General features: G+C 51.9%; 1 protein-coding gene across 1 annotated transcript; it reads left to right on the plus strand.

Moving 5' to 3' along the window:
- The first annotated feature begins 751 nt into the window (after positions 1-751).
- Positions 752-21,532, plus strand: ADAR (adenosine deaminase RNA specific). The gene is made up of 15 exons (XM_065420026.1): positions 752-1,241; positions 3,064-4,634; positions 9,561-9,747; positions 10,372-10,529; positions 10,986-11,127; positions 11,284-11,501; positions 11,714-11,870; positions 12,917-13,088; positions 13,737-13,830; positions 15,570-15,698; positions 16,174-16,307; positions 17,133-17,315; positions 17,788-17,900; positions 18,554-18,681; positions 19,472-21,532. Exons 2-15 carry the CDS (start codon positions 3,163-3,165, stop codon positions 19,710-19,712), a joined length of 3,528 nt encoding a protein of 1,175 aa, XP_065276098.1. The 5' UTR covers positions 752-1,241; positions 3,064-3,162; the 3' UTR covers positions 19,713-21,532.
- The last annotated feature ends 1,343 nt before the right edge of the window (positions 21,533-22,875 follow it).

Genomic DNA, 22,875 nt, shown 5'->3' on the forward strand with positions numbered 1-22,875 from the left:
CAGTTTAGAGCGTCTTCACCAGAAGTGCTGCAGCAGCGCAGTTGTAAATGATGTAACGTAGACATAGCCTGAGAGAAGCAATTTCCTCAAGGCCACAGAGGAAGTCTGAGGGGTTCAGCCCTGAGCATCCCTGCCAGGCTCTAGTAAGCTTCAGGAGCCACAGGTGTGTGTCCTGGGAATGGAGAGAGGAATGTTCTCAGTAATAGGATTTATGGCTTTAAATTCCTGCAAAACAAAATCTTCCACCAAAGAGCCCTTTTCAAGTCTCATTCCCGCCTCCCCCGCTGCTGCCACTTGGAAGCGCAGTGGAGAGAGAAATGCACACCCTTCCTTTCACTGCGTTCTAACGAGGGAAACTAGAACCACCTGTCTTGAGGGCCAGTTCCCGACTGCAGTAGTACAGAGGGGTAGCTGTGTTAGTGTGTATCCACAAAAACAACAGAAGCTGCCCAAAGAAATCGGTTAGTTTTTAAGGTGCCACCGGACTCCTCGTTGTTTTTGCGTAGTACAGTTTGGTAAAAAGTTGGTAAGCCACTGTTTAAACCAGAGCCAGCTGCAGCAGGAGATGGGTAGAAGGGGGTGTATGTGTGGGCACTGCATGAAAGGGTTCCCTTTCTTTCCTGGAGGGATCCTGGAACAGACCCGCCCTGGTGAAACAGGACACCAGGCAAAACAGAGAAGTGAGAGTTAGCTGGGAGAAAATGAAACCGAAACGTAACTTGGAGCCATTTTAAGTTGATCGAGTGGATGATTACATTGTTAGCTCCCTGCTGGGCAGAGGGGAAGGGGTGACTAGCCTGTTTCTGTTGTTTGTAAAAAGTACAGAGGTACCGAACTTTTCTGTATCTAGGAGCCATTTGTGAGCTCTGTCTTCAGCTGTTTGGCTGGCACAGGGAAGAGCTGCTCCGTTGGTGTTTCAGTTGCTTTCAGCCTCTCCTAGCAGTGTGAGTCTGTGGTTAGAGAGACGCGGTGGAGGAGGCGATAGATATCTTTTGTTGGACCAACTTCTGATGGGGGAGAGAGAGAAGCTTTTGAGTTACACAGATCCCTTCTTCAGGTCTGGGAAAGGCAGTAAGAGTGTCACAGCTAAGTACAAGATCGGACAGGTAGTTTAGCATAAGTAATTAGCACTATTCTAAGGGACCATTCAAGGTGAAGTGGCAATAGTTTACAGTTTGGGAACAGTTCTTTACCTTCTGATCAATTAATGAATTGTACTTGTCAGCTTGGGGAAAAACAAGGTAAGAGCAACTTCTAAACCCTCCCTTCCTCCTCCAGGCGTGTTGTGTGTTCTAAGAATTTCTTTTTAAACTTGACCAGTGGACCAGATCTATGTGACCTGGTAACTAATAGGACCGTGATGGCAGGAAAAGGGATACAGGTCTGTCTCATCTTACGCGGGGGTTCCGTTCCGCGGTTAGCACGTAAAGCGAAAACCGTGTATAGTCAAAATTACATTGAGTTCAATGGCAGGCGGAATCGCCCCCACTACAGGTACAATATTAAAATTGTTATTTTTTTCTTTTTTGTTTTTGCCGACCGCGTAAAGCTGAAATCGCCCATGTTAAATGCGCGTAAGATGCGACAGACCTGTACTCGCTACCCTCTGCTAACAAGAAGGAGATGTAGCGCTCCTACCTGCATCACATGGTATCAGTATGGGTTGAACCAGGGAAAAATGCAAGCGGAGGCTGTTTGTCACACTGTTTAATGCGAGTGAAATTTCAAATGGCCTTAGAACGTTTTTGGCCATGTCTATACTAGCACTTATGTCAACAGTGTCACTCAGGGGTGTGAAAAAACACACCCCTGAACAACATAAGTTTTGCCGTCATAAGCAGTCGTGTGGACAGTGCTGTCGTCCCACCACTGGTTGAGCTGTTTTTATTATGTCCATGGGAGAGCTCGCTCTTTGGATCAGTACAGCTGTGCCACTGTAAGCTTGTAGGTGTAGACCTGGCCTTTGATTCTGCACATTAAGGCTGACGCTAAGTGGCATGGCTGGGGTCTGGGGTACTCTTGAGCTCAGTCCTTTTGCCAGCACTTACTGATTAGCTCACTTGCAGTGTCCTGTGGTTTTCTCCCTATTTTTAAGGTGATGTAATTATCGATCCACTTACATCCCCCAAGTGGTTGCTTTCTGTGTCTGGCTGTAAAGGATCCGTTATTGTCCTGCACAGGTTCCCTTATAAAGATCTGGGGCATAAATGTTCTGTTGGGGATATGGTTTCTGTCACTTTATGTTCACATTCGGCTGCTGGCCCGCTTGGGTAGGATTAGAGCATCCCAGTCAATCGTGGTGTCTATCTTTTTTCTTTCATTTTAAAAAGTCAAGTGCATCATTGGTTCCAGCCTGAGCACTCAGACCAAAATTCACTTGTAATCAGATGATGGTGCCACGTTTGTGACCGGTGTGAGCTGGATCTGAACTGCAGCCCTAAAAGGCTCTGCATCCTATTACCAACCCTCTGCGCTATCTGGTTCCCATGTATCTTATCTCTTTAAAGCATCGTGAAATGAGAGAATTAGCTGTATAGGTCACTCTCCATCAAGGGAGGAAGGGATGTTCTTGTGGACTGAGCCACAAGTTAGATGCTCTGCAGACTCGCTGTGTGAGGCTTGGCAAGCCACTTGACCTCTCTGGGCCTTAGTTTTCCCATATGTGAAATGGGAGAATTGTGCTTGGAAAGCGCGCTGAGATCCTTAGATGTCGGGCACAACGGTAGGGCAAAATATGATCATGATTGATCCAGCCTGAAATACCCAACAACCAGGGAGGGGTGCTGAGTCTTAAGAATGAAGTTGTTTCTCATTGTTAGGCTCATTCAGAATTCCTTTCAGGTCAGTTTTGTGTTTGGGGCAGGGGCTTGGGCCAACACGTTGTCAGTTTCATTTACCTGGCATGCATGAGTAGCATAGCGACAGGGCTTGTAGGCTGTAGGCAAGGTTAGCCAAGAAGATGGTTATACATTGTCTTGGAGTGGAGAGGCTGGTCATACTGTAGCTCTGGGCTCCTCTGGGAGTGTAATTGAGTTTTGAACCCTTGTTCTTTCCTTTTGGCAGGCCTCTGTGCAGCAATTGTGCGAGTGGAAAGCGAACCACAGCTGCCTCTCTTCTGGTGTGCAAGAGCCCTGATTCACACTTGCATTCCAGCAGCACGCTATGAACACAGGTTTTGGTCGAGGCAAAGGCTCTTATCAAACACACCCAAAACATAGCTACTGCAGTCCTAATCCAGCCTTTTTTAACAACTCTCTCGTCCCACAGGGAAATAATCGCGACAGATTCAGAAACCAGCAGGTACAGTTCCTATTGGGACAAATCACTGAAGCTCCCCTGTACCCATTTTGGGAACAAAGGCCACAAGTAGAGCAACACATCAGGGGTCCGCGAGCTGCTGTACCAATTCCTAGAGGGAGTGGGCACAACAGCTGGGGCACAGCTGGGAGATTTAGGCCCCCCTATATCAGTCAGCAAACGCAAAGTTTACCGTCTTATTCCCCAACTCAGTACAACTACAGAAAATCAAAAAGGGAATTTGACCATTTCAACCTGAGTTTCCAGAGACTGACTGTTGCTGGGCAAAACAGGGAGCAAGAAATTTTGACAATTTTAGGGCAGCTCAGGCAGGGGGAGTCCTGTACAGGTCGTGAACTCGCCCATAAACTTAAAACCCAAAAGAAAGAAGTCAATCATTATCTGTACAAACTTCTCCAGGAAGGTAAATTGCATAAAGAAGGCGAGACCCCCCCCTTCTGGCGGATTGCGGACAAATCTGGCTCTGTAGGGGCAGTGTGCGAAGGAAGTGCCACCACCGACGGGAGTCGTTGCAAAGACACAGCTTCTGAGAGTCAAGAAAAGGAAAGCTCCACGGTCGGCTCAGAAGACAGTACCGAGTCTCCCATCATGGCTGAAGTCAAGGAGAAAATCTGTAACTATTTGTTCAATGTCACAGACTCCACAGCAATCAACCTTGCAAAAAACATTGGTTTTTCAAAGGCCAAGGATGTTAACACCACTCTCAGTGCCCTGGAAAAACTGGGAGAAGTCCACAAGGAGAACACAACCCCCCCCAAATGGTCCCTCACTGAAAAGAAACGGGAGCGGATGCAGATCAAGTTAAAAGCCAATGAAGTAACGGAAATGGCACCTCCCGCCCCAGAGCCAGAGTTTCCAGCTGCCTGCATAGAGCCGGATCCGCAGGAGAGTGTGTTGCCTTTCACAGAGGTAAAGATGGAAGAAGAAGAAAATGTAAAGAATGGACAGCAAGCCCCTGAGCAAACCGAACAGACTGACGCCAGTGCTCCTGACCCAGGCCTGCGGGCCCGGAAGCCCAGATACCGCTTCATGAACTATGACAACTCGGAAAATGGCAAGTGGGCCACCGATGACATTCCAGATGACTTGAATGCCATCAATAAGCAGGCGGATGAGTTGAGATGCATCATGGAATCCCCCTCATCTCCCAGCTACGCTGCCCAGTTTGATACGGCTTTCCAGTGTACGCCCTTAGAAAAGCTGATTGCCTGTCAGGAGAAGAATCCGGTCAGCGGCCTCATCGAGTACAGCCAGTACACTTATCAGCGCTGTGAATTTGCCCTTTTGGAGCAGAGCGGACCCTCGCATGAACCACGGTAAGCAAGAGAACATGGGTTTCCTTTGCTATGCTTTTCTGATTAAAGAGATGTACATAAGCTAGATTATGATTTAATTGGTATCACAGAGACTTGGTGGGATGAGTCTCATGACTGGAATATTGATATAGAGGGGCATAGCTTGTTCAGAAAGGACAGGCAGGGAGAAAAGGGAGGAGGGGGTTACATTATACATAAAGAATATAGACACTTGTTCTGAGATCCAGAAGGAGGTGGGAGGTAGACCAGTCGAGAGTCTCTGAGTAAAGATAAAAGGGTTAAAAAATAGGGGTGATGTCTTAGGTCTGCTATAGACCACCCAATCAGGAGCGGAGGTAGATGAGGTATTTCTACGGCAAATAACAGAAATATCTAAAACATAGGACCTAGTAGTAATGGGGGACTTTAACTAGGCAGACATCTGTTGGGAATGTAATATGGCAAAACACAAAATTTCCAATACGTTCTTGGAGACAACTTTTTGTTCCAGAAAGGGAGGAAGTAACCAGGGGGCACCCATTTTAGACTGGATTCTGACCAACAGAGAGGAATTGGTAGTGAATCTGAAGGTGGAAGGCAATGTGGGTGACAGTGATTGTGAAATAACAGATTTCATGAGTCTAGGGAAAGGAAGGAGTGAAAGCAGCAGAATAAGGCTACTGGACTTCCGAAAAGCCGACTTTAACAAACTCAGAGACCTGGTAGGTAAAGTCCCATGGGAAGAAAATCTAAGGGAAAAAGGAGTTCAGGAGAGCTGGCAGTTCCTTAAGGAAACAATATTAAAGGCACCACTGCAAACTATTCCAATGCGAAGGCACAAAATGAGTTCCACCTGACAAGAGACATAAAAGGCAATAAGAAGCGGTTCTTTAAATACATTAGGAGCAAGAGAAAGATGAAGGAAAGTGTAGGTCCTCTACTTGGGAAAGGAGAGCTAATAACTGATGACATCAAGAAAGCTGAGGTGCTTTGTGCCTATTTTGCTTCAGTCTTCACTAAAAAGGTTAATTATGACCAGATACTCAACACAAATAATATTAACAACTGGGGGGAAGGAATGCAAGTCAAAATAGGGAAAGAACGGGTTAAAGAAAATTTGGATAAGTTAGATGGATTCACGTCGTCAGGGCCTGATCAAACTCATCCTAGGGTAATTAAGGAACTAGCTGAAGCAATATAATAATTAGCAATTATTTTTGAGAACTCCTGGAGGATGGGAGATATTCCAGAAGACTGGAGATGGGAAAAGTAATACCTTGCTTTAAAAAGGGAAGACGGAGGATGTGGAGAATAATAAGACCAGTCAGCCTAACTTCAGTACCTGGAAAGATACTGGAGCAAATGATTAAACAATCCGTTTGTAAGCACCTGGAGGATAACAGGGTTATAAGGAATAGTCAGCATGGATTTGTCGAGAACAAATCATGCGAAACCAACTTAATTTCCTTCTTTGACAGGGTTACTGGCCTAGTGGATGGGGGGAAGCAGTAGACTTGATATACCTTGTTTTTAGTCAGACTTTTGACACAGTCCCTCATGACAGTCTCATAAGCAGACTAGGAAAATGTGGTCTAGATGACATTACTATAACGTGGGTGTCACGGAGCATGGGGGACTCAGGGCCCTGCACCCCCGGCTTCCTGCGATTCACCATGACTCTCAGCCAGCCAGTAAAGCAGAAGGTTTATTTAGACGACAGGAATACAGTCCAAGACAGGTCTTGCAGGCACAGACAACAGGACCCCCCTCAGTTAGGTCCATCTTGGGGTCCCAGGGCACCACAGCCCCCTTGGGAGATCAGAGCCCGGTCTGCCTCCCAGCCACATCACCAGCCAGCTCCTGAGACTCTGCCTTCAGCGACCCCTCCCACAGCCTTTGTTCAGTTTCCCGGGCAAAGGTGTCACCTGGCCTCTAACCCCTTCCTGAGTTCTCATGTTACATGCTCAGGTATTCTCCGTCGGTCAGTCTCCCATCCCCCAATGCAGACTATCCTAGCCACACTCCCCTGTCAGCATTCAAAGCCCACAGTAAGAACAGTCCCAGTTCGTCACAGTGGGTGCATAGCTGGTTGAAAGACTGTACTCAGAGAGTCGTTATCAATGGTTTACTGTCAAATTGGGAGGACATATCCAGGGGGGTTCTGCACTGGTCAGTCCTGGGTCTGATACTAGTCAATATTTTCATTAATGACTTGGATAATGGAGTGGAGAGCATGCTTATCAAATTCACAGATGGCTCCAAGCTGGGAGGGGTTACAAGCACTTTGGAGGGTGGGATTAGAATTCAAAATGACCTTGACAAATTGGAGAATTGATCTGAATTCAACAAGATGAAATTCAAGTAAGACAAAGTGTCAAGTACTTCACTTAGGAAGGAAAAATCAAATACACAACTGTGAAATGGGGAATAACTGTGTGAGTGGTTGTATTGCTAGAAAGGATCTGGGGGTTCTAGTGGATCACAAACCGAATATGAATCATCAGTGGGATGCAGCTGCAAAAAGGCTAATATGGTTCTGGGGTGTATGAACAGGCGTATGGTACGTAAGACACAGGAGTTGATTGTCCCGCTCTACTTGGCAATGGTGAGGCCCTAGGTGGAGTCCTGTGTCCAGTTTTGGGCACCATGATTTAAGAAAGATGGGGGGAAATTGGAGAGAATCCAGAGGATCAACAAAAATGATCAAAGGTTAAAAAAACTGGGCATGTTCAGTCTTGAGAAAAGAAGACCGAGGGGGGACTCGTAACATATTGGAAGGTTGTTAAGGGCCTATAATGAGGATGGTGATCAGTTGTTCTCCATGTCCACTGAAGGGAAGACAAGAAGTAATAGGCTTCAAGGGAGACTTAGGTTAGATATTAGGAAAATCTTTCTAACTCTAAGGGGAGTTAAGCTCTGGAATAGGCTTCAAGGGAGGCCATGGAGTCCCCATCATTGGAAACTTTTCAAAACAAATTGGATCAACCCCTGTCAGGGATGGTCTAGGTTTACTTGGCCCTGCCACAGAGCAGGGGGCTGGACTTGATGACTTCTCAAGGTCCCTTTCAGCACCACATTTCTGTGATTCTGTTTGGCCTCAATTAACTTCCGATCTAATTGCCTCATCCTAGATTTGCAGGGCCAGTGCGTCAATATTTGCTGTGCTTCCTCCTGTGGCAACCAGTCTAATCACCCGCAAGGTTCGTGTGCCTCACCCAAAGGACTCAAGGTCCCTTAACTAAAATAGGAAAAACCATTCACCAAAACAACCAGCTCTTTCCCTCAGAAACCCCATAGTCACCAGTGAGCAGGACAGAAAAGGAACACACAGTGCTGTCCTTCCTGGTATTTTACACAGCTGAATGGTTCAGCTGGAAAGGAAACCGAAAACAGCTGAGTCTAAAGGGCCCGATTCTGCTCTCACTTACTCAGTTGCAACTCCCATTGACTCTAGAGTTGCCTCTAGAAGGACTGGAATAAGAGTAAAATGAGGGGAAGTCAGTAAAGGCAGGGGAAATAGAGGAAAATAACCTCTAGAGCAGTGGTTCTCAAACTGTTGTACTGGTGACCTCTTTCACATAGCAAGCCTCTGAGTGCAACCCCCCTTATAAATTAAAAACACTTGTTTCTATATTTAACACCATTATAAATGCTGGAGGCAAAGCGGAGCTCGGGGTGGAGGCTGACAGCTCGTGCCCCCCCCCCCCCATGTAATAACCTTGCGACCCCCTGAGGGGTCCCGACCCCCAGTTTGAGAACCCCTGGTCTAGAGAGAGAGTTCCCCCTGAATAGGGATGAACAGAAGCTGATGTCTCTGTCCAGGGGTGGGAAATCCTCCGCAGCAACTTGCTGGGGGGAGGGGGAGAAATGGCCTCCAGGTTTCCTATGGTTTCGTGCCCTTGGGTCTTTTTTCTGATCCCAACACCCTTTGCACTGCTGGAATTTAACCTCATGGAACCCCTTGTTAGCAGCGCTGCAGCTTGTCACTAGCTGCAAGCGTCTCATTGGTGTGGCAGTTCGGAGCATCCTCTGTCTGCACGAGCAAAGGCGTAGCACGTCCCTTGCAGTCACAGAATGGGGTTTTTTTCTGGGCTTTTACGGTTAGTCTGTTGAGGATACTTTTTGATAGTGTGGCCATTCCTGGGCACTGATGTGACAGTGAAAGGCACCGTTTATGCCACACTGGAATATGTCAATAGGCCCACTAGACAGGAAAATCGGCCTACTTTCCAAAGACAAAATCCAAGCTTTCTCTTTAGGGAAAGGTCTGAATGGAGTTAACCCCAACGGCTTGTCTTTAGATCCAGTTCAACCTGCTTTTTCCTCTGCAAAAGGCTGGGTGCCAAAAAGGAATCTAGCTGGCGTAAGCTGTCATTGGGGTCTGCCCCTGAGAGAGAGGCAGGCACATCTGTCAAAGCCAAAAGATTTAAACGAGGAAGTGCCTGGCAAAGATGCTGTGCAGAGAGTTGGCAGGCAGGTCAGATCCTGTCTGAGGGACAAACTGACACAAAGTGACTAGGCACAGATGTGACGACTGGCTTTCAACCTTTCTTTCCCCCGTGCCGGAGACTGTCTTGGATTTGCACTCTGTGCGGTGAGAACAGCCAATGAGTTAATGACTCATGCGGCCTCTGGTGCCTCTGGACCAAGGAGACTCATTCTGCAGCATTAGGGCTAAACTCACTGGGGTCTCTGCCGCCACATCTGCTGTGGAAGGCTGTGTAAACTTCTAAATGAAGCCTCTGAAGGCCTGCACGAAAGTCAGATTGCATCTTCAGTGCATCTGGCCCTTCTGCAGCCATGGCTTGTTTGCTTCTGCACCACGGGGACCAGCAGCTCCATCCCACTAGAGTTCCAAGAGCTATGCTAGAGGCGTAGTGCAGGAGGGGCAGGCTGGTATCTGGAGTGAGCGGTCACATGTTTGTCCTTGTCTCTTCCTCTACAAAGATTTAAGTTCCAGGCCGTGATAAACGGGCGCCGGTTCCCACCAGCGGAAGCAGGTAGCAAAAAACTGGCCAAGCAGGAGGCAGCTGCCAACGCCATGAAAATCCTGATGCGCGAAGCTGAGAACGAAGGGGAGGATGGCATGGAAGGGGAGGAATCATTCATCCCAGACAGCTCCGAAGCAGAGTTGGTGAGTCCCATGCTGTTTGTTCTGGGTGACATGCAGGCTGAAATCAGTGCCTTGATGCCCGTGTTCTTAGCCCCTCTCTCCCAAAAGAGCTGTCCTCTGCTGCTGCTGAGAGTTTCCATTCACAGATGCAGCGCGAAGCAGACCGTGTTTGGGACAGGCTGGCCCAGCACTAGCTGTCAGGGGAGGGTGATGTAAAGGAGCTAGAAATTGTCCCTTCCCAAAAGGAAATGTGATTCCAAATTGTGTGTGGGGAAACTGTTTCAAGCCGTAGGAGGGCACCCCGCCTTTCTCTTTCTGGAATTAGCGTGCTCAGGTGCTATTTGGGTATTGCCCAGAATGGCCGGAACGTTCCACAAAAGGCCCCACGCTTCTCTTGCTTGTCACAAAAGTGGCTTCGTATGAGTATACAAAGGGGTGCGGAAGCAGAACCACAGCTGTGAAGCTGCCATGCTCTTGATGCAGTGTGGTGCTCGTTCTCTTGGCCGGGTTGGCTTTGTCCTGTAGTTAGCATCTCTGAGTTGACAGAAGGTTGCAGCCCCTGGGCTAGTGCCTGACAACAGCAACCTGTGAGTGGGAGCTGGGCTGAGATCTGTGCTTTAGTCGCCTCTGCGTTTCTCACCGTAGCCTGCATGCCCAGAACCAGAGCCTCCATCTGCAGCGGCACAGCTCAACTTGTCTTCCGGGAAGAACCCCATCAGCATATTAATGGAATATGGACAGAAATCAGGGAGCACATGTGAATTCCAGCTGCTGTCTCAGGAGGGACCACCCCATGACCCCAAGTATGGCACATCATGTTAATTGGGGGGCTGGCGGGGAGTAGGGATTCTTCTTTATTTCTTCTCCAATCAGAGGAACCAGCCATGTTGCCCCATCTGTCCAGGTTCCCATACACTTCACTGTTATTTGAGTGCTCATCTTGCTCAGGGACGTCTGGACCTGGCTCCCCCGAGGCCCTGTGCGCCCCAGAAAGAGGTCAAGGAATGCCTTCCTCTGGGAGGCTGGGCGTCTCCAACCCAAGGACAGGTTCAGAGCTCAGGGGCCAGTCCTGAATACCATGCATGGCAGTGCCGCGCCAGTGCTTTTGGAGCATCCAGTCATCCTGATGCTCTTAAACTGCTGATAACTTGGAAATGTTCCTTGTGCATCTTTAGCCCGACTTGAACTGGGAGTGGGTGCAAAGAACAGACTGAAGCGGCTGGGTTTAACATTCTTCTCATGGTGTAACATCCTGCCAGGTTCAAATACTGCGTGAAGGTGGGTGAGCAGACATTCCCCGCGGTGATAGCCAACAGCAAGAAGGGAGCAAAGCAGATGGCAGCTGAGGTTGCTGTGAAGATCCTCCGTGGGGAGGCTGGGGGGCAGTTCTTCCCAGAACAGGTAGAGACACCCTTGCACCCTTTACTCCTCCCTCCAGCAGGATTTTATCCCGGGCGGGTCAGCCGGCAGTAGCCAAGGCTGACTGTGTGCAGTTCCCCTGCTGTAGTACATACTCCTAACTATTTAACTGGCTCCTCTTGTCTAACTCTTCTACAGCCCTCCGTAGAGGTCCCAAGCGAGCCGACCCTGGATCCGCCTGTTGCCCAGCCCCTGAATCCGGATGAGTCAAAGGCAGCAAAAGCCAAGGGCATCGGGGAGCTGATCAAATACCTCAATGCCAATCCCGTCAGTGGCCTGCTGGAATATGCCCGTTCCAACGGGTTTGCAGCAGAGTTCAAAATGATCGATCAGACGGGACCGCCTCACGATCCGAAGTAAGTGGCTGTGAATGTCCATGACAAAACTGGCACTGTCTGGCCGTCCTGAAGTAGGCGCAGACTCCTGCCTAGCATAGCAAATTCCTGGTGAATTTGAGCTAGCTACTGTCAGAGCGTCATCTGCCTCCCTACAGTTGGCAGGTACAAATAAAAACCACTTGGTTTTTCAACATTGCTCTCCCAGTGACATGCTGCTGCTACCTCTGTAGGTTTGTCTACCAAGCCAAGGTGGGAGGCCGTTGGTTCCCAGCCGTGACTGCACACAACAAAAAGCAAGGCAAGCAGGAAGCGGCCGATGCAGCACTCCGAGTCCTGATTGGGGAAACGGAGAAGGCTGAGCGCACCGAAGGACTGAGCATCACAGAGGTAATTTCCCTCTCCCCAGAGCTAGGCTGTCATTTGTCCTGCTGTTCAGTCTGCTGGGAGCGCTGTCCCAGAGCTACCCCCTGCTGAGCGCTGACTTGTAAAGGTAGAGCCAAGCTGGGTCTGTTATCCATTCCTGGCACGTGCTAGAGCTGCTCCCGGTAGGACACACACCTACTCTGACCCTGCCTCCTGCCAGCATCTGGTGCTGGACTGAGCTAGCCCCAAACTCTGACCCATGAGCAGCTGAAGCATGGTCCTGTGGGTGAGAGCAAGAGCACACACTGTGATTCCGCATTCCAAGGTCAGTCATGCTTACGCCGCCTTGTGGCACCTTCGGATATCGCACGGCAGCTCCAAAGGCGCTATGAACAAAGCTCTGGCAGAATTGCTGTCCCAGTTCTGTGCCACTCTGAGTCCTGCTTTGAGGTCTGCGGTCTCTGAGATGTGTGTTCCCTGCTGCAGTGCTGATCCTGGCAGAGGAGATCTTGCCTAGTCAAAGCGGATTCAGAGCAGTGCCAGAGAAGGCAGCCAGGTGCGCACCATACACTCTCCCCGCAAGCACCCCGAGGAAGAATTCCTTAGGCGCTAGTGATAGAGAAGTCCTACTAGCTAAGTCCCAGGGAGCTGGGGCAGAATTGTTTCTTACTGTTCAGTTTTAAACGTTCTCAGTGATGGGGGTTTCCACTCCTTCCCTGAGGAGACTGTTCCTCACCCCAGCGCACCTCGCTGTCCGGAAGCAAGACTATCCACTGATGTGTGGCTCAGAGCTGAGCGTGGGTACAGCAGAATTCTCGAAAGAGGTGTCCCCTCCACGCCGTGGTAATCTCTGCGTTTGCAGTCCAAAACTGCATTGGCCTTTTGTGCCCATGGCAAACTCACCTCTATATACTCACCTGCTCTTTCCCTTGGCATTTGTGTGCTCTGGATTCTACCCTCCCACTGAATAGCTGTCTTTCTGATTGGCTTCCTTCTTGATTCTTTATTTACGTAAATGAATGACCTGCCTGTGATCTCTGAGCAATGCTGGTGTTGTGTCCCCCTTCCAGCTCCCTGTGAGCGGCAGTACCCTGCATGATCAGATAGCTATGCTCAGCCACCAGCGCTTCAATGCCCTCACTGCTCGCATCCAGCACAGCCTGCTCGGACGGAAGATCCTGGCTGCAATCATCATGAGGCGAGGAGAAGAGGGCCTGGGAGTTGTGGTCAGCATTGGCACGGGTATGAGCCACTACTTCCAGCATGCATTGAACTCGGACTCCCTAGCTAGATACATTTCTTACTCGAAGTAGGCACTGGCCAGTCCTATGGGCTCCTTCAGGGAGAGTGGGACACGGTCCCCTCTCAGCATCCTACAGGGTTAAAGAACGGTCCCAGGGTTCACACGGTGTCACCAGTGATTTAGTTACAAAAGGAGAAAACAAAGCGAACGTGCCTTCAGCTCTGTCGCTCGTAATCTTTGCTTGCACTGCCACACACTAGTCTGTGCATCAGAGCGTGGATTTTCCCTCCTGGTGTCAAACAGCACGAGGTCCTACGGCTTCCCTCAGCTTTAGATTTCTAAATCCCCCTCTCCTTAGGTGGCTGGCACTGCTTTGCCTCTCCTCAGAGGATGGGCAAATGAGGCCTCCAGGTTTGAAGGGACACAGGGTAGATCTAGATTTGTGCTGCTCATAAAAAGAGGCAAGTGATTTGTGTGTGGAGTAGAATTCTGTCCTGTTCATTTCTAATGGATAATGAGCCCGGTAACTGGGGCCGTGGTGGTCAGGAGCCCGGAGCAGTAAGGCTTGGTGAGATCAAACACTGCCTTTTCAGAGGACCCTGTGCGTTGGCATTGTGAGACTTTTCCCTCCCTCCCTCCCCCTCTAGGTAATCGCTGCGTGAAGGGGGAGGAGCTGAGCCTGAAGGGCGAGACTGTGAATGACTGCCATGCAGAAATCATTTCCCGACGAGGCTTCGTGAGGTGAGGGACGGGGGAATCTTTGTTCTCTGTTTGGAGGGAGTCTCGGGAGAAAGGCACGAAAGGGAACACCCAGCTGCTCGTATTGTCCCGGGACCTCTGCCTCGCAGGCACACCCCTCTCCAGGAGCACAGCCAGTGTCAGTTTCTGCAGAGAACACTCTGGTGCGTAGGAGCTGTGGTTGCCAACACTTGCTCTTTATCTATCTGGCTGTGAAGCACAGGGACACTGTTTTACAAGGAAGGGTCGTGTGTGACTGTTGCCCACATTACTGCCATGTTGGCAATTTGTCAGGACCCCTGGGCGGTACTTCCCATCCCTAGGAGGGATCGGATTGCAGCCACACTCATGTGCAATACAATGGAGAACCAGGCAGAATGCCATGCACCATCTCACCCACGCACAGCGCTGCGCCGCCCAAGATGGATAGAGCCTTGTGCGCATATACATTTTTATATTTATATCCGGTACCGCCGCGCTGGGGGAGCTGCTGGTGCGGGGCGCTGACTCCTGGCAACGGCGGCCCCACATTCTGCTCCTTTCGCCGCTGCGGTTCCGCAGATATCCATTTGTAGCCGCGCAGGGCTCTAAAGATGGAGCACTGTCTTCTGAGTCAGAGCATCTCTTCAGATCCAACCTCCACGCTTGGGCTCTTCCAGTTCGAATTGCACCATCAAACCTTATCCGTGCAATCTTGCCATAGGGGGTAACAAACCCAGCCCAGTCTGCGGGGCAAGGCTTCCCCAAGCTAAGTCCCACAACCCCGATTGCTCGCTCCTCCCTCATGCATTTAGCATTGCACCTTATAAATAGCGAGAGAGAGAATCTGGACTAGTTCCAGTCCTTATCTGTACCCCATCCAGCCGTTCAAAACAACACCAGCCCCTCCCTGACAGCCTGCACCTGTGTCTGTGCTTGTCACTACACTTGGTGTGTTCCTCCACCCCGGGACGATGGGAGCAGGTCCCAAGCTGATCGGTGAGTTAGAGCAACCGTGTGCTTGTGATCTGCAGCTTTCTTAGTGATTTGTCCTTCCCATGAATCCCTGGGGCTGTGGTGGACAGGCTGTTCTGCCAGCTCGGGTACAGCACAGGCCGTTCAAGGTGAGAGCAGGGGGACGTGTTTCAAGCTGAACTTTGCCTTACTGTACAAAGCTGGGACGGTCTCGACACAGACTCTGCTTTAAGCACCTCTGTGAAGCTGCAGTTTTCCATTAGTCCTTGACAGTGTGTAAGAAACCTCAAGGTTTCCCCTGCGCTTGGACCAAAGTAGCTATAAAAGAGCCAGTGATCGTACAGCCGCAGGACTGGTTTACAAATGATCCTGCCAGCGCTCAGCCCTCCCCGGGACTGTGTCGTCTTAAGTGAACTTTGTGCTGAGGAAATCTGCTAGCTTGGCAGTCTTGGCGTCGTCTTCCCCACAGGATGAGTACATGCAAGCAGCAACCGGGTAAGCATCCCGTACTCTCCTACAAGTATCCCTCTCCACTGACCTGCGAGGATTTTGATCTCTGTTACCTGGTCAGCCCTTGGCTTCTGGGCTGAAACCTCTCCTGGGTCTTCCGCCCTCATGCGCCCGAACCGACAGACACAGCTAACCACATCACGTGTTTCACTGAAGCTCTTTTCCACCTTCAACAGAGACAGCAGTTGGGGCACTGCCTGTCCTGGTCACGTGTGGGGTTGGGGTGGTTCTGATCTCTGGAACGAGGCCATCCTCTGACCCAGCGTGTTTGTTTCCAGGTTTCTCTACAGCGAGCTGATGAAGTACAATCCCGCCGATCCCTCCTCCACCGAACAGAGCATATTTGAGTCAGCAGGAGAAAACAGGCTCAAAATAAAAGACGACGTTACCTTTCACCTCTACGTCAGGTCTGCACGGCGCAGAGCGCTGCTAACCTTTACTGGGGCTGCCCCATTGATCTACCCCAGCTGATCTGTGTCTTCTGATGGGCATGAGCCCCAGGCTCTCCCCTGACCTTCCCAGTCCCCATGTATCGATAGGCTTGGGTGCTGGATAGCAGGGGTTGCAGTGCCTTTCTGAGAGGGCTGCATGGTGCACGCTGTCATGGAATGATGCTGATACCTCGCTTTTCTATAGCATTCAAAGGGCTTTACATCTGTAGTGTATTTCTCCTCCCACACCCCCGGGAGCTAGGGAAGTAAAGGTAAAGCCGCACGTATAGCCAGGTCTGGAGTGGAAGTGACTAGAGCAAACCTCACTAACAAACTCCCCTGGTGCAGTAACTGTCGTGCCGAGCCAGCGTAGGAGTCTGGCATAGCCTGCATTATTTCCATGTCCTTTGGGTTTACGCTAACTCAGCGGGGGCTGTTGGTTTGCTTCTAGCACGGCGCCGTGTGGAGACGGGGCCCTCTTCGATAAATCCTGCAGTGACCAGGCAAGCACAGCAGGGCAGAGCCAGCATCAGCCTCTCTTTGAGAATCCCAAGCAGGGTAAACTGCGCACCAAGGTGGAGAATGGTGAGTCTTGCAAAGCCTCAAGAGCCCTCGCGCCGAGCATGCTGCAGCGCCGAGAGTGCCGGCGTCTGTATCTTCCAGTCACACGGAGGATGCGCTGCGGGAAGTGCTCCCTGCTGGTAACCCCTGGCCAGATTGGGGGCTTAGCTCCATTAAGCTCTTCCACGTGGTAGCGTGATCTGGAGAATCAGAGCCCTGGGGCCAAAGGCTCGGAGTTTCGCAGCTACCTCTCTAGGAAAGGACCAGACTCTCCGCTCTCCTGTGTCGGACAGAGAGCTGCAGGAGGTGGGAGAGGGGAGCTGGCGTGTATCCCCGGGAGTCTGAGCCCCCGCGGGGTTAGGCGCTGGGGAATTGATGTCCTGCAGGCCTTTCTCCCGTTTGTGCTTGTTGCTGCCTGAGGATCAAGTGTGCGAAGGCCGAGAGGGTCAGAGGATGGGTGAAAGGGGCGGGCAAGGGGCTGTGTAGGTGGAAAGTCACGCTCCGCTCTCCGTGCTTTTGTCTGAATCCAGCACCCACGCTCACGTGGCACTGACCTCCTTTGCAAGCGCAAGCTAATTGGGCTTCAGCCGTGTGAAAACCTGCCTCTCTCTAGTCTACCCAGCTCTCTCTCTGCTTGGTGCGAGAGCTTGCCCAGCAGAACCGGCAGCAGGGCACTGGGTGCAGGAGCATGTTGTCCTCTGTCAGCGTGGGGTCGTGCCGTCTCGGAGGTGGGCGTGTTCGCTTCAGGGAGCTCGTGGAGTGTGGCGTGCGCCCTTGGTGGAAGGGGGGTTTGTAGCCGTGTGGGCTGGCTGGCTCTTTGCTAATTCCCTTTCCTCTCCTCTCCCGCAGGGGAAGGCACCATTCCCGTGGAGTCGAGTGACATTGTGCCCACGTGGGATGGGATCCAGCATGGGGAGAGGCTGCGCACCATGTCCTGCAGCGACAAAATCCTGCGCTGGAATGTGCTTGGCCTGCAGGGGGCGCTGCTGTCGCATTTCATGCAGCCAGTGTACCTCAGCTCCGTTACGCTCGGTACGAAACCCTGCGCGCACTCAGTGCATTCAGGGGCTGGGCTGCGAACGCCAAGGGCCAGATAACCTCCTTACTGCAGTAATGGAAAAGAGATTCAGCGGGGGGCGTGGGAACCGAAGGCGAAAAGGTTGATTCCAGCAGAGCTGCACCATTAGGAAACACATGGGACCTTGTGGATTTTAACCACAGGGATACGTGGGGATTTTCTCCTTGGCTCTTGGTTTGGATGTGTGAGGACGAGGGGGAGACCGAAGTTGCCTGTAAATGTTTTATGGCCACAAATGTTGCAATCTGTAAAACTGAACCCTTCACGTGTTAATGACCAAGGACGTGTCTAGTGATAGGAAAATTGTTGTCCTGAACTTTTCCGCCTCCAGCTTTCTGAGCCGAGCGGTGCATCTTCTCAGATTTCTGCCTGCCATTAACAATGCAGCTGCTCTGTTTCCTAATGCCTGCATGTGTCTTTTCCCAGGTTACCTATTCAGCCAGGGTCACCTGACACGTGCAATCTGCTGCCGCATGTCGAGAGATGGGAGCACGTTTGAAGCAGGTCTCCAGGCGCCGTATCGTGTTAAACATCCCGAGGTACCGTAGGCTTGGCAGCTCTCCATGTTTCCATTCTCTCCTCTCCGCACAAGGGTCCAGCCGTCTGCACTGGTGCATTCTGTATTAGTGTGACTTGGTAGACTACCTGCCGGAAGGTTAATGCTCAGTGACCTGCCACCCTCCAGCTGTAGCAGGAAAGTTTAACTTCCTTCTGGTATTTGTGGGCCCAGCGACCTGGTTCAGGACAGAGATATCATAGTGGCTGGTTCTGGACTTCCCTGTCTTTCAGCCCACTGCCACATCTGGCCAGGTGTGAATGGTTAATGAGACCTTTGTGCACATGATGGTGCCTGGGCACGACTCAGTGGACTCTCCGGATTCCATGCATGCCAGGTCTAACCAGAGCCCCGGTGACCCATCTCTCGAGGGGCTGTCACGGGGCGATCTTTGAATTGGGTAGCGTGGCGTAGCTGAGATTGAGAAACATAATAAATGCTTTGCCGGTGGGGGAGCTAGAATGCAAAGCAATTGCTGGGCACTCCAGCTGGCAGGTCGCTAGTGGGGGCCACAGGTGAGAGGGTTCAGCTGCATTACCCGTCTACCAGTGCTGAGAACCATGCACCCCTCCCAGCTGTGTGCATGTGCCACACAGTCTGCTGGGCCAACCCTCTTGTCTCCCTCTGGCCATCTAGGTGGGGAGAGTTAGCGTGTACGACTCCGCCAGGCAGACGGGCAAGACCAAGGAGTCGAGTGTGAACTGGTGTCTTGCCGACGAAAGCGAGGTGGAAGTCCTGGACGGCACAAAAGGCAAAGTAGACGGGTAAGCGAAGAGCTTTGAAGCCTTGCCAGAGGCTGGCTCTAGGGGAGCTTGTGAAGGGGCCGGTTCTCCGTGCTGTTCCTGCGGTGTGGGAGGACCTGGCGGACTAGAGCCCCAACCCCAGCTAAAACGGGGATTCATCGCAATCAGAACAGCTGGGCTCAGTCACTGCGCACGCTGCTCCAATCGCTCCCACGCACAGAGCAGTCCTGCCAGTGGGCCTTCGTTTCCCAGCCCCGGTAGCCAGAGCACGCCGACAAGTCCAACGGAAGCCATGGCGCGCAAGGGGAGGAGCGCTGTGCTTTCACTGCGGCAGCGCTCGTTGTTGCTAGAGTAGAAACGTTTAGATAAGTTTGGAGGCAGATTTTCCCTGTGAAACGTTCTTGTCGGTTGTGGCCCAGGCCTGTGTAGGCGCCAACACGCGGGGGCCCTGTTGTGCTGAACAGGCACAGAGCAAAAGACAGTCGCTGCCCCAGAGAGCGCCCTGTCCACACATGGGCCTCCTAAGTTCTATTCCTGACTCTGCTGGTGATCTCTGGTGGCCATTACCCTTCTGCCCATGTGCGAGGGTATCCCCGGGAACTGCAAGGTGTGGCTGCTGTGTGCGTAGCACTTGGAGATCCCGGCTGCTGCATCGCTTTGCTTGTTGTTACAGCCCTGATCCTGCCATAAGACTCTGCCCACGTGGATCTGATTGCAGGACCACGCCCTACATCTCCAGCTGCTGTTTGCCCCTTTGGCGCCGTGCCATTCCCTGGGGTTCTCATTCTGTTCATGTTCTTCCCCTTTCCAGACCAAAGCTAGAGGTGTCCCGCGTGTCCAAGAGGAGCATGTTTGCTCTGTTCCAGCAGCTCTGTGCCAAGGCTGACCGCAAAGACCTGCAGAGCCTTGCGCTGTACTCAGATGCCAAGGAGGCAGCCGGGGCCTACCAGGGAGCCAAGCGGCACTTCTTCAGAGCGCTGGAGGAGATGAGCTATGGGAGCTGGATCTGCAAACCCCAGGAAGAGGAGAACTTCTCTCTCGCCGAGGCGTAACAAGCTGCCCTCTGTGTGTGTGTGTCTGTGTGTTCCTTTGGTTTTCTTTTTTTGATTTTTTTAAATGGAGCCAGGAATGTTGAGTAGGATTGTGGATTTCCCCTGGGTCTCTCCTCCTTTTGGTTATCCTGGCAGTACATGTTGATTCTGCTGGGAGGGACTCCCGCGTTCAGATTGCATTCTTTCTACGAGTGTACACTCAGCACACGAGAGAATCCACACTGTCCACACATTTAAATGAAACCACAGGCGAGCCCGCTCCCCTGTGTCCCTTCATCACAGCAGTTGGGGGGAACTCAGCTTTTCACTTGTCAGATGCATTGTCTCGATTGGATCCTTTTAAACAGTCTGTGTGTACTTCCCAGCGTCTTATCCTCTCCCGAAACACTTCCCTCTGATTTGCAAGAGGATTCCTGCAGCTATTGGCAAAACTCCCCCGGGGACTTTTCCTTCCCAGCAATCCTGCTGGGTGGGCACAAATCGGTTTGAAGACAAGGTGATCTCTTGCAGCTGCTATTTAATTCTGGGATCTGCCTGTAGGGCATAGCACAAGCCGGGTGGGGTTCAGGGCTAGTGGCAGATTGCATGTACTACCTGATCTAGATCCCCATAGTTAGCAGGCGTATTCCTGGCTTTGGCGTGGTAGCCTCGTCTGACATACCCTGTTGATTATGAGGGTTGGGGCTTGATTTCTGGAGTCCTGCTGAGATGGGCCATTCTAAAACCCTGCCTGACACTTCCCCCTGCAAGGGGGGCGAGTGGCACCCGAGGGTGGGGTGCCCCAGACTTGCTAGGTAGGGTGACACCACTTTAAGATGCACGTCAGTGACATGGAGCTTTTCCTCCTCACCCCAAACACCCCTTTGGACCATTTTCATGACTAGCCCATGGCTGGTTCGGCCGCAGCACAGCCCCTTTTACTGAAATGGGACCAGGGATCTTTTTGAGCCTGGCCTCTGTTTTTAAACCGTGCCTTGAAACGGTCATGAATTTTATCTTGTCTACAGGCCTCGGGCCCAGCCAGCCTCTTCTCTTGGTTGTTTGCAGGAATCTAAGACACCTTCGTGGGTGATGGCATCTAAGGCAGGTTCTGTCTGTGTTGGGAACGCTGATTGGTGGCTGTGCTCCCGCCTGCCCTCTCTGCAGGCCTGTGTCTGGGCAGCCCTGGGGAATGGGGGTTGTGGGGCTGCCTGCCGGCACTGGGCTATCAGGGCCAGCAAATCCCATCCAGCCTGCCTAGAATCCCAGGCCCCGGGTTATGGGATCAGCTTGCTCCGGAGGTCGATTGTGTTTGGCCTGAGCTGGCCTGGGCTTTGTCAGAAGCTAGTCTGGGTTAGCCTGGCCCTGGGGGAAGGGGCGAATTGAGTGGCGCTGTGAGCAGTCAAGTGCTGCGCGGGGTGTACGTTGCAGTGCGGGAGGCTGGGGGCAAGGTCAGGGGGCGGGCTGCCCCTCTGAAGTCATTGAAGAGAGACCCAGACCTGTTCCTACTCCACAGTTCTGGCATCTCCTTGTGCCGTCTCCACCCCGCCCCCATTTATTTTATTTGTAATTCGTTGCAATGTCAGCGGGTCGGAGCAGTTCCCGCCGTGCATCATTTGGAGACTGTCTCCTGCAAACTCGTCCTACCCCCGCCCCCTTTCTTTTCTGTCATGTCGGATTCCTTCTCTTGTCGCACTGGCTCTGGAGAGCTGAATGGAAACATGTAAATTTATTCATGGGAGAACTGTAACCCTCCTTTTTATTTTATTTTAATTTTTGTAAGTCTGCTTTTAAGTGCCCCTCGGTATCGATGAAAAAGTCCTAACATTCCGCATAAAAATAAAAAAAAAATCTGTATTGTTAGAGAGCTCCGCTCTGTGGGTTGTTTTAATTGCTGGGACACGAACAGTGGGGCCAAAGCTGGTGTTAATTTAAATGGCAGCGAGCATGGAGATGGAGTCGCTCAGAAGGGAAAGGGGGGGTTAGTTGATCGTCAGCTGGACAAGTGCGGACGGCTGCACCGTGTCCCGCACTGATTTCATAACCAGGTGGGGCTCTGCCCCCGGATGGCGGGTCTGTGCTGAGCAGCAGCTCGGCAGGGGCAGGTTCAATCTCTCCCCCCTCAAAGTTCTCGAGTGACTTCTGAAGTGACTTGCTCTGCCATCCCTGGAGCTAGGGGCACCTTCTGTCCATCCCTGGGTACGTACCTGCATAGCCCCAGCTGTGCTGAAGCAAGGGACTAACCCCTCCGACCCCCCCCCCCCCCAGGGGAGATAGTTGGCGATTCATAGATTTAAAGGCCAGAAGGGACCATCAGATCATCCACTCTGACCTCCTGGGTGACCCAGGCCAGGCAGTTTCACCCCCGTGCTCCCATATTGCGCCCCGTGACTTGTGTCTGGCTAACGCATGGCAAGCTGGATCCGAAGCCCTCAGCAGATCAACTCCACCTCTCCCCTGGTTCCAGTGGCTAATCGCCCTCCACATTAACAATCTGCCCCTAAACTTGCCCGGCTGCCTTGGGGATTGGCTGAGGAGTTGGGCTTCCCTCTCCGGGTGAGGAGGGGAGTAATTCTCTAACTCTCGGAGCAGGGCCAGTGGGCGAGCCCAGGGCCCTTGGGGCATGGAGCCTTGTCAGGCAGCCCCCCAGCTAGACTTGAAGGAGCCCCTTGGCCAGACAGCTCTGACCATGTGAGTCGCAGCTCTGTGGGTTTCATAGTGCTGGGAGTGCTGCTAACGTGCTCCGCTCAAAGACGTCTCCACGAGGTGCCGTGGCTGACCGACCTTCCTGGGAGGGCAGCATCTGCCCAGCGCGGCCCCGTAGCCCAGGTTCCTGTTACATTTGAGCTCAAGCTTTTTTAAGACAGAGACTGTCCTGCCCAAGAGCGGTTTTATTACATGTCAGAACAGTTACAGCCCCCCTTCGAAACAGACCCCGTCCTGGAGCACCCTTGGCTCTCGCTTTGCTCGGAGCAGCACGAAGATGCTGGTGACCAGCCGTGCAAGGTGTAGTGCCAGGGACGGACGCGTAGGCCATTTTGAAAACCAAGGAAAACAGCAAAACTCTGCTGACGCCTGGGTCTCCTGGCCACAGCCAACTGGAGCAGAAGGTGTCACTCAACCCCCCTGCAGGGCCCACGGCTATTGCTCTGCTGTAGGGTTTTGCCTCGTGACCGCCCAGCAG

The sequence above is a fragment of the Emys orbicularis genome, chromosome 20 (genome assembly GCF_028017835.1).
Source record: "Emys orbicularis isolate rEmyOrb1 chromosome 20, rEmyOrb1.hap1, whole genome shotgun sequence".
In the NCBI taxonomy this organism is placed as follows: domain Eukaryota; kingdom Metazoa; phylum Chordata; order Testudines; family Emydidae; genus Emys; species Emys orbicularis.

What these genes read in the sequence shown, in the direction of transcription:
- ADAR (XM_065420026.1), top strand. Translation starts at nt 3,163, where the DNA reads ATGAACACAGGTTTTGGTCGAGGCAAAGGCTCTTATCAAACACACCCA. An exon ending in GGCAGTTCTTCCCAGAACAG is followed by an intron (nt 11,128 to 11,283) that starts GTAGAGACACCC and finishes ACTCTTCTACAG; the next exon opens with CCCTCCGTAGAGGTCCCAAG. An exon ending in CCTCAGCTCCGTTACGCTCG is followed by an intron (nt 17,316 to 17,787) that starts GTACGAAACCCT and finishes GTCTTTTCCCAG; the next exon opens with GTTACCTATTCAGCCAGGGT.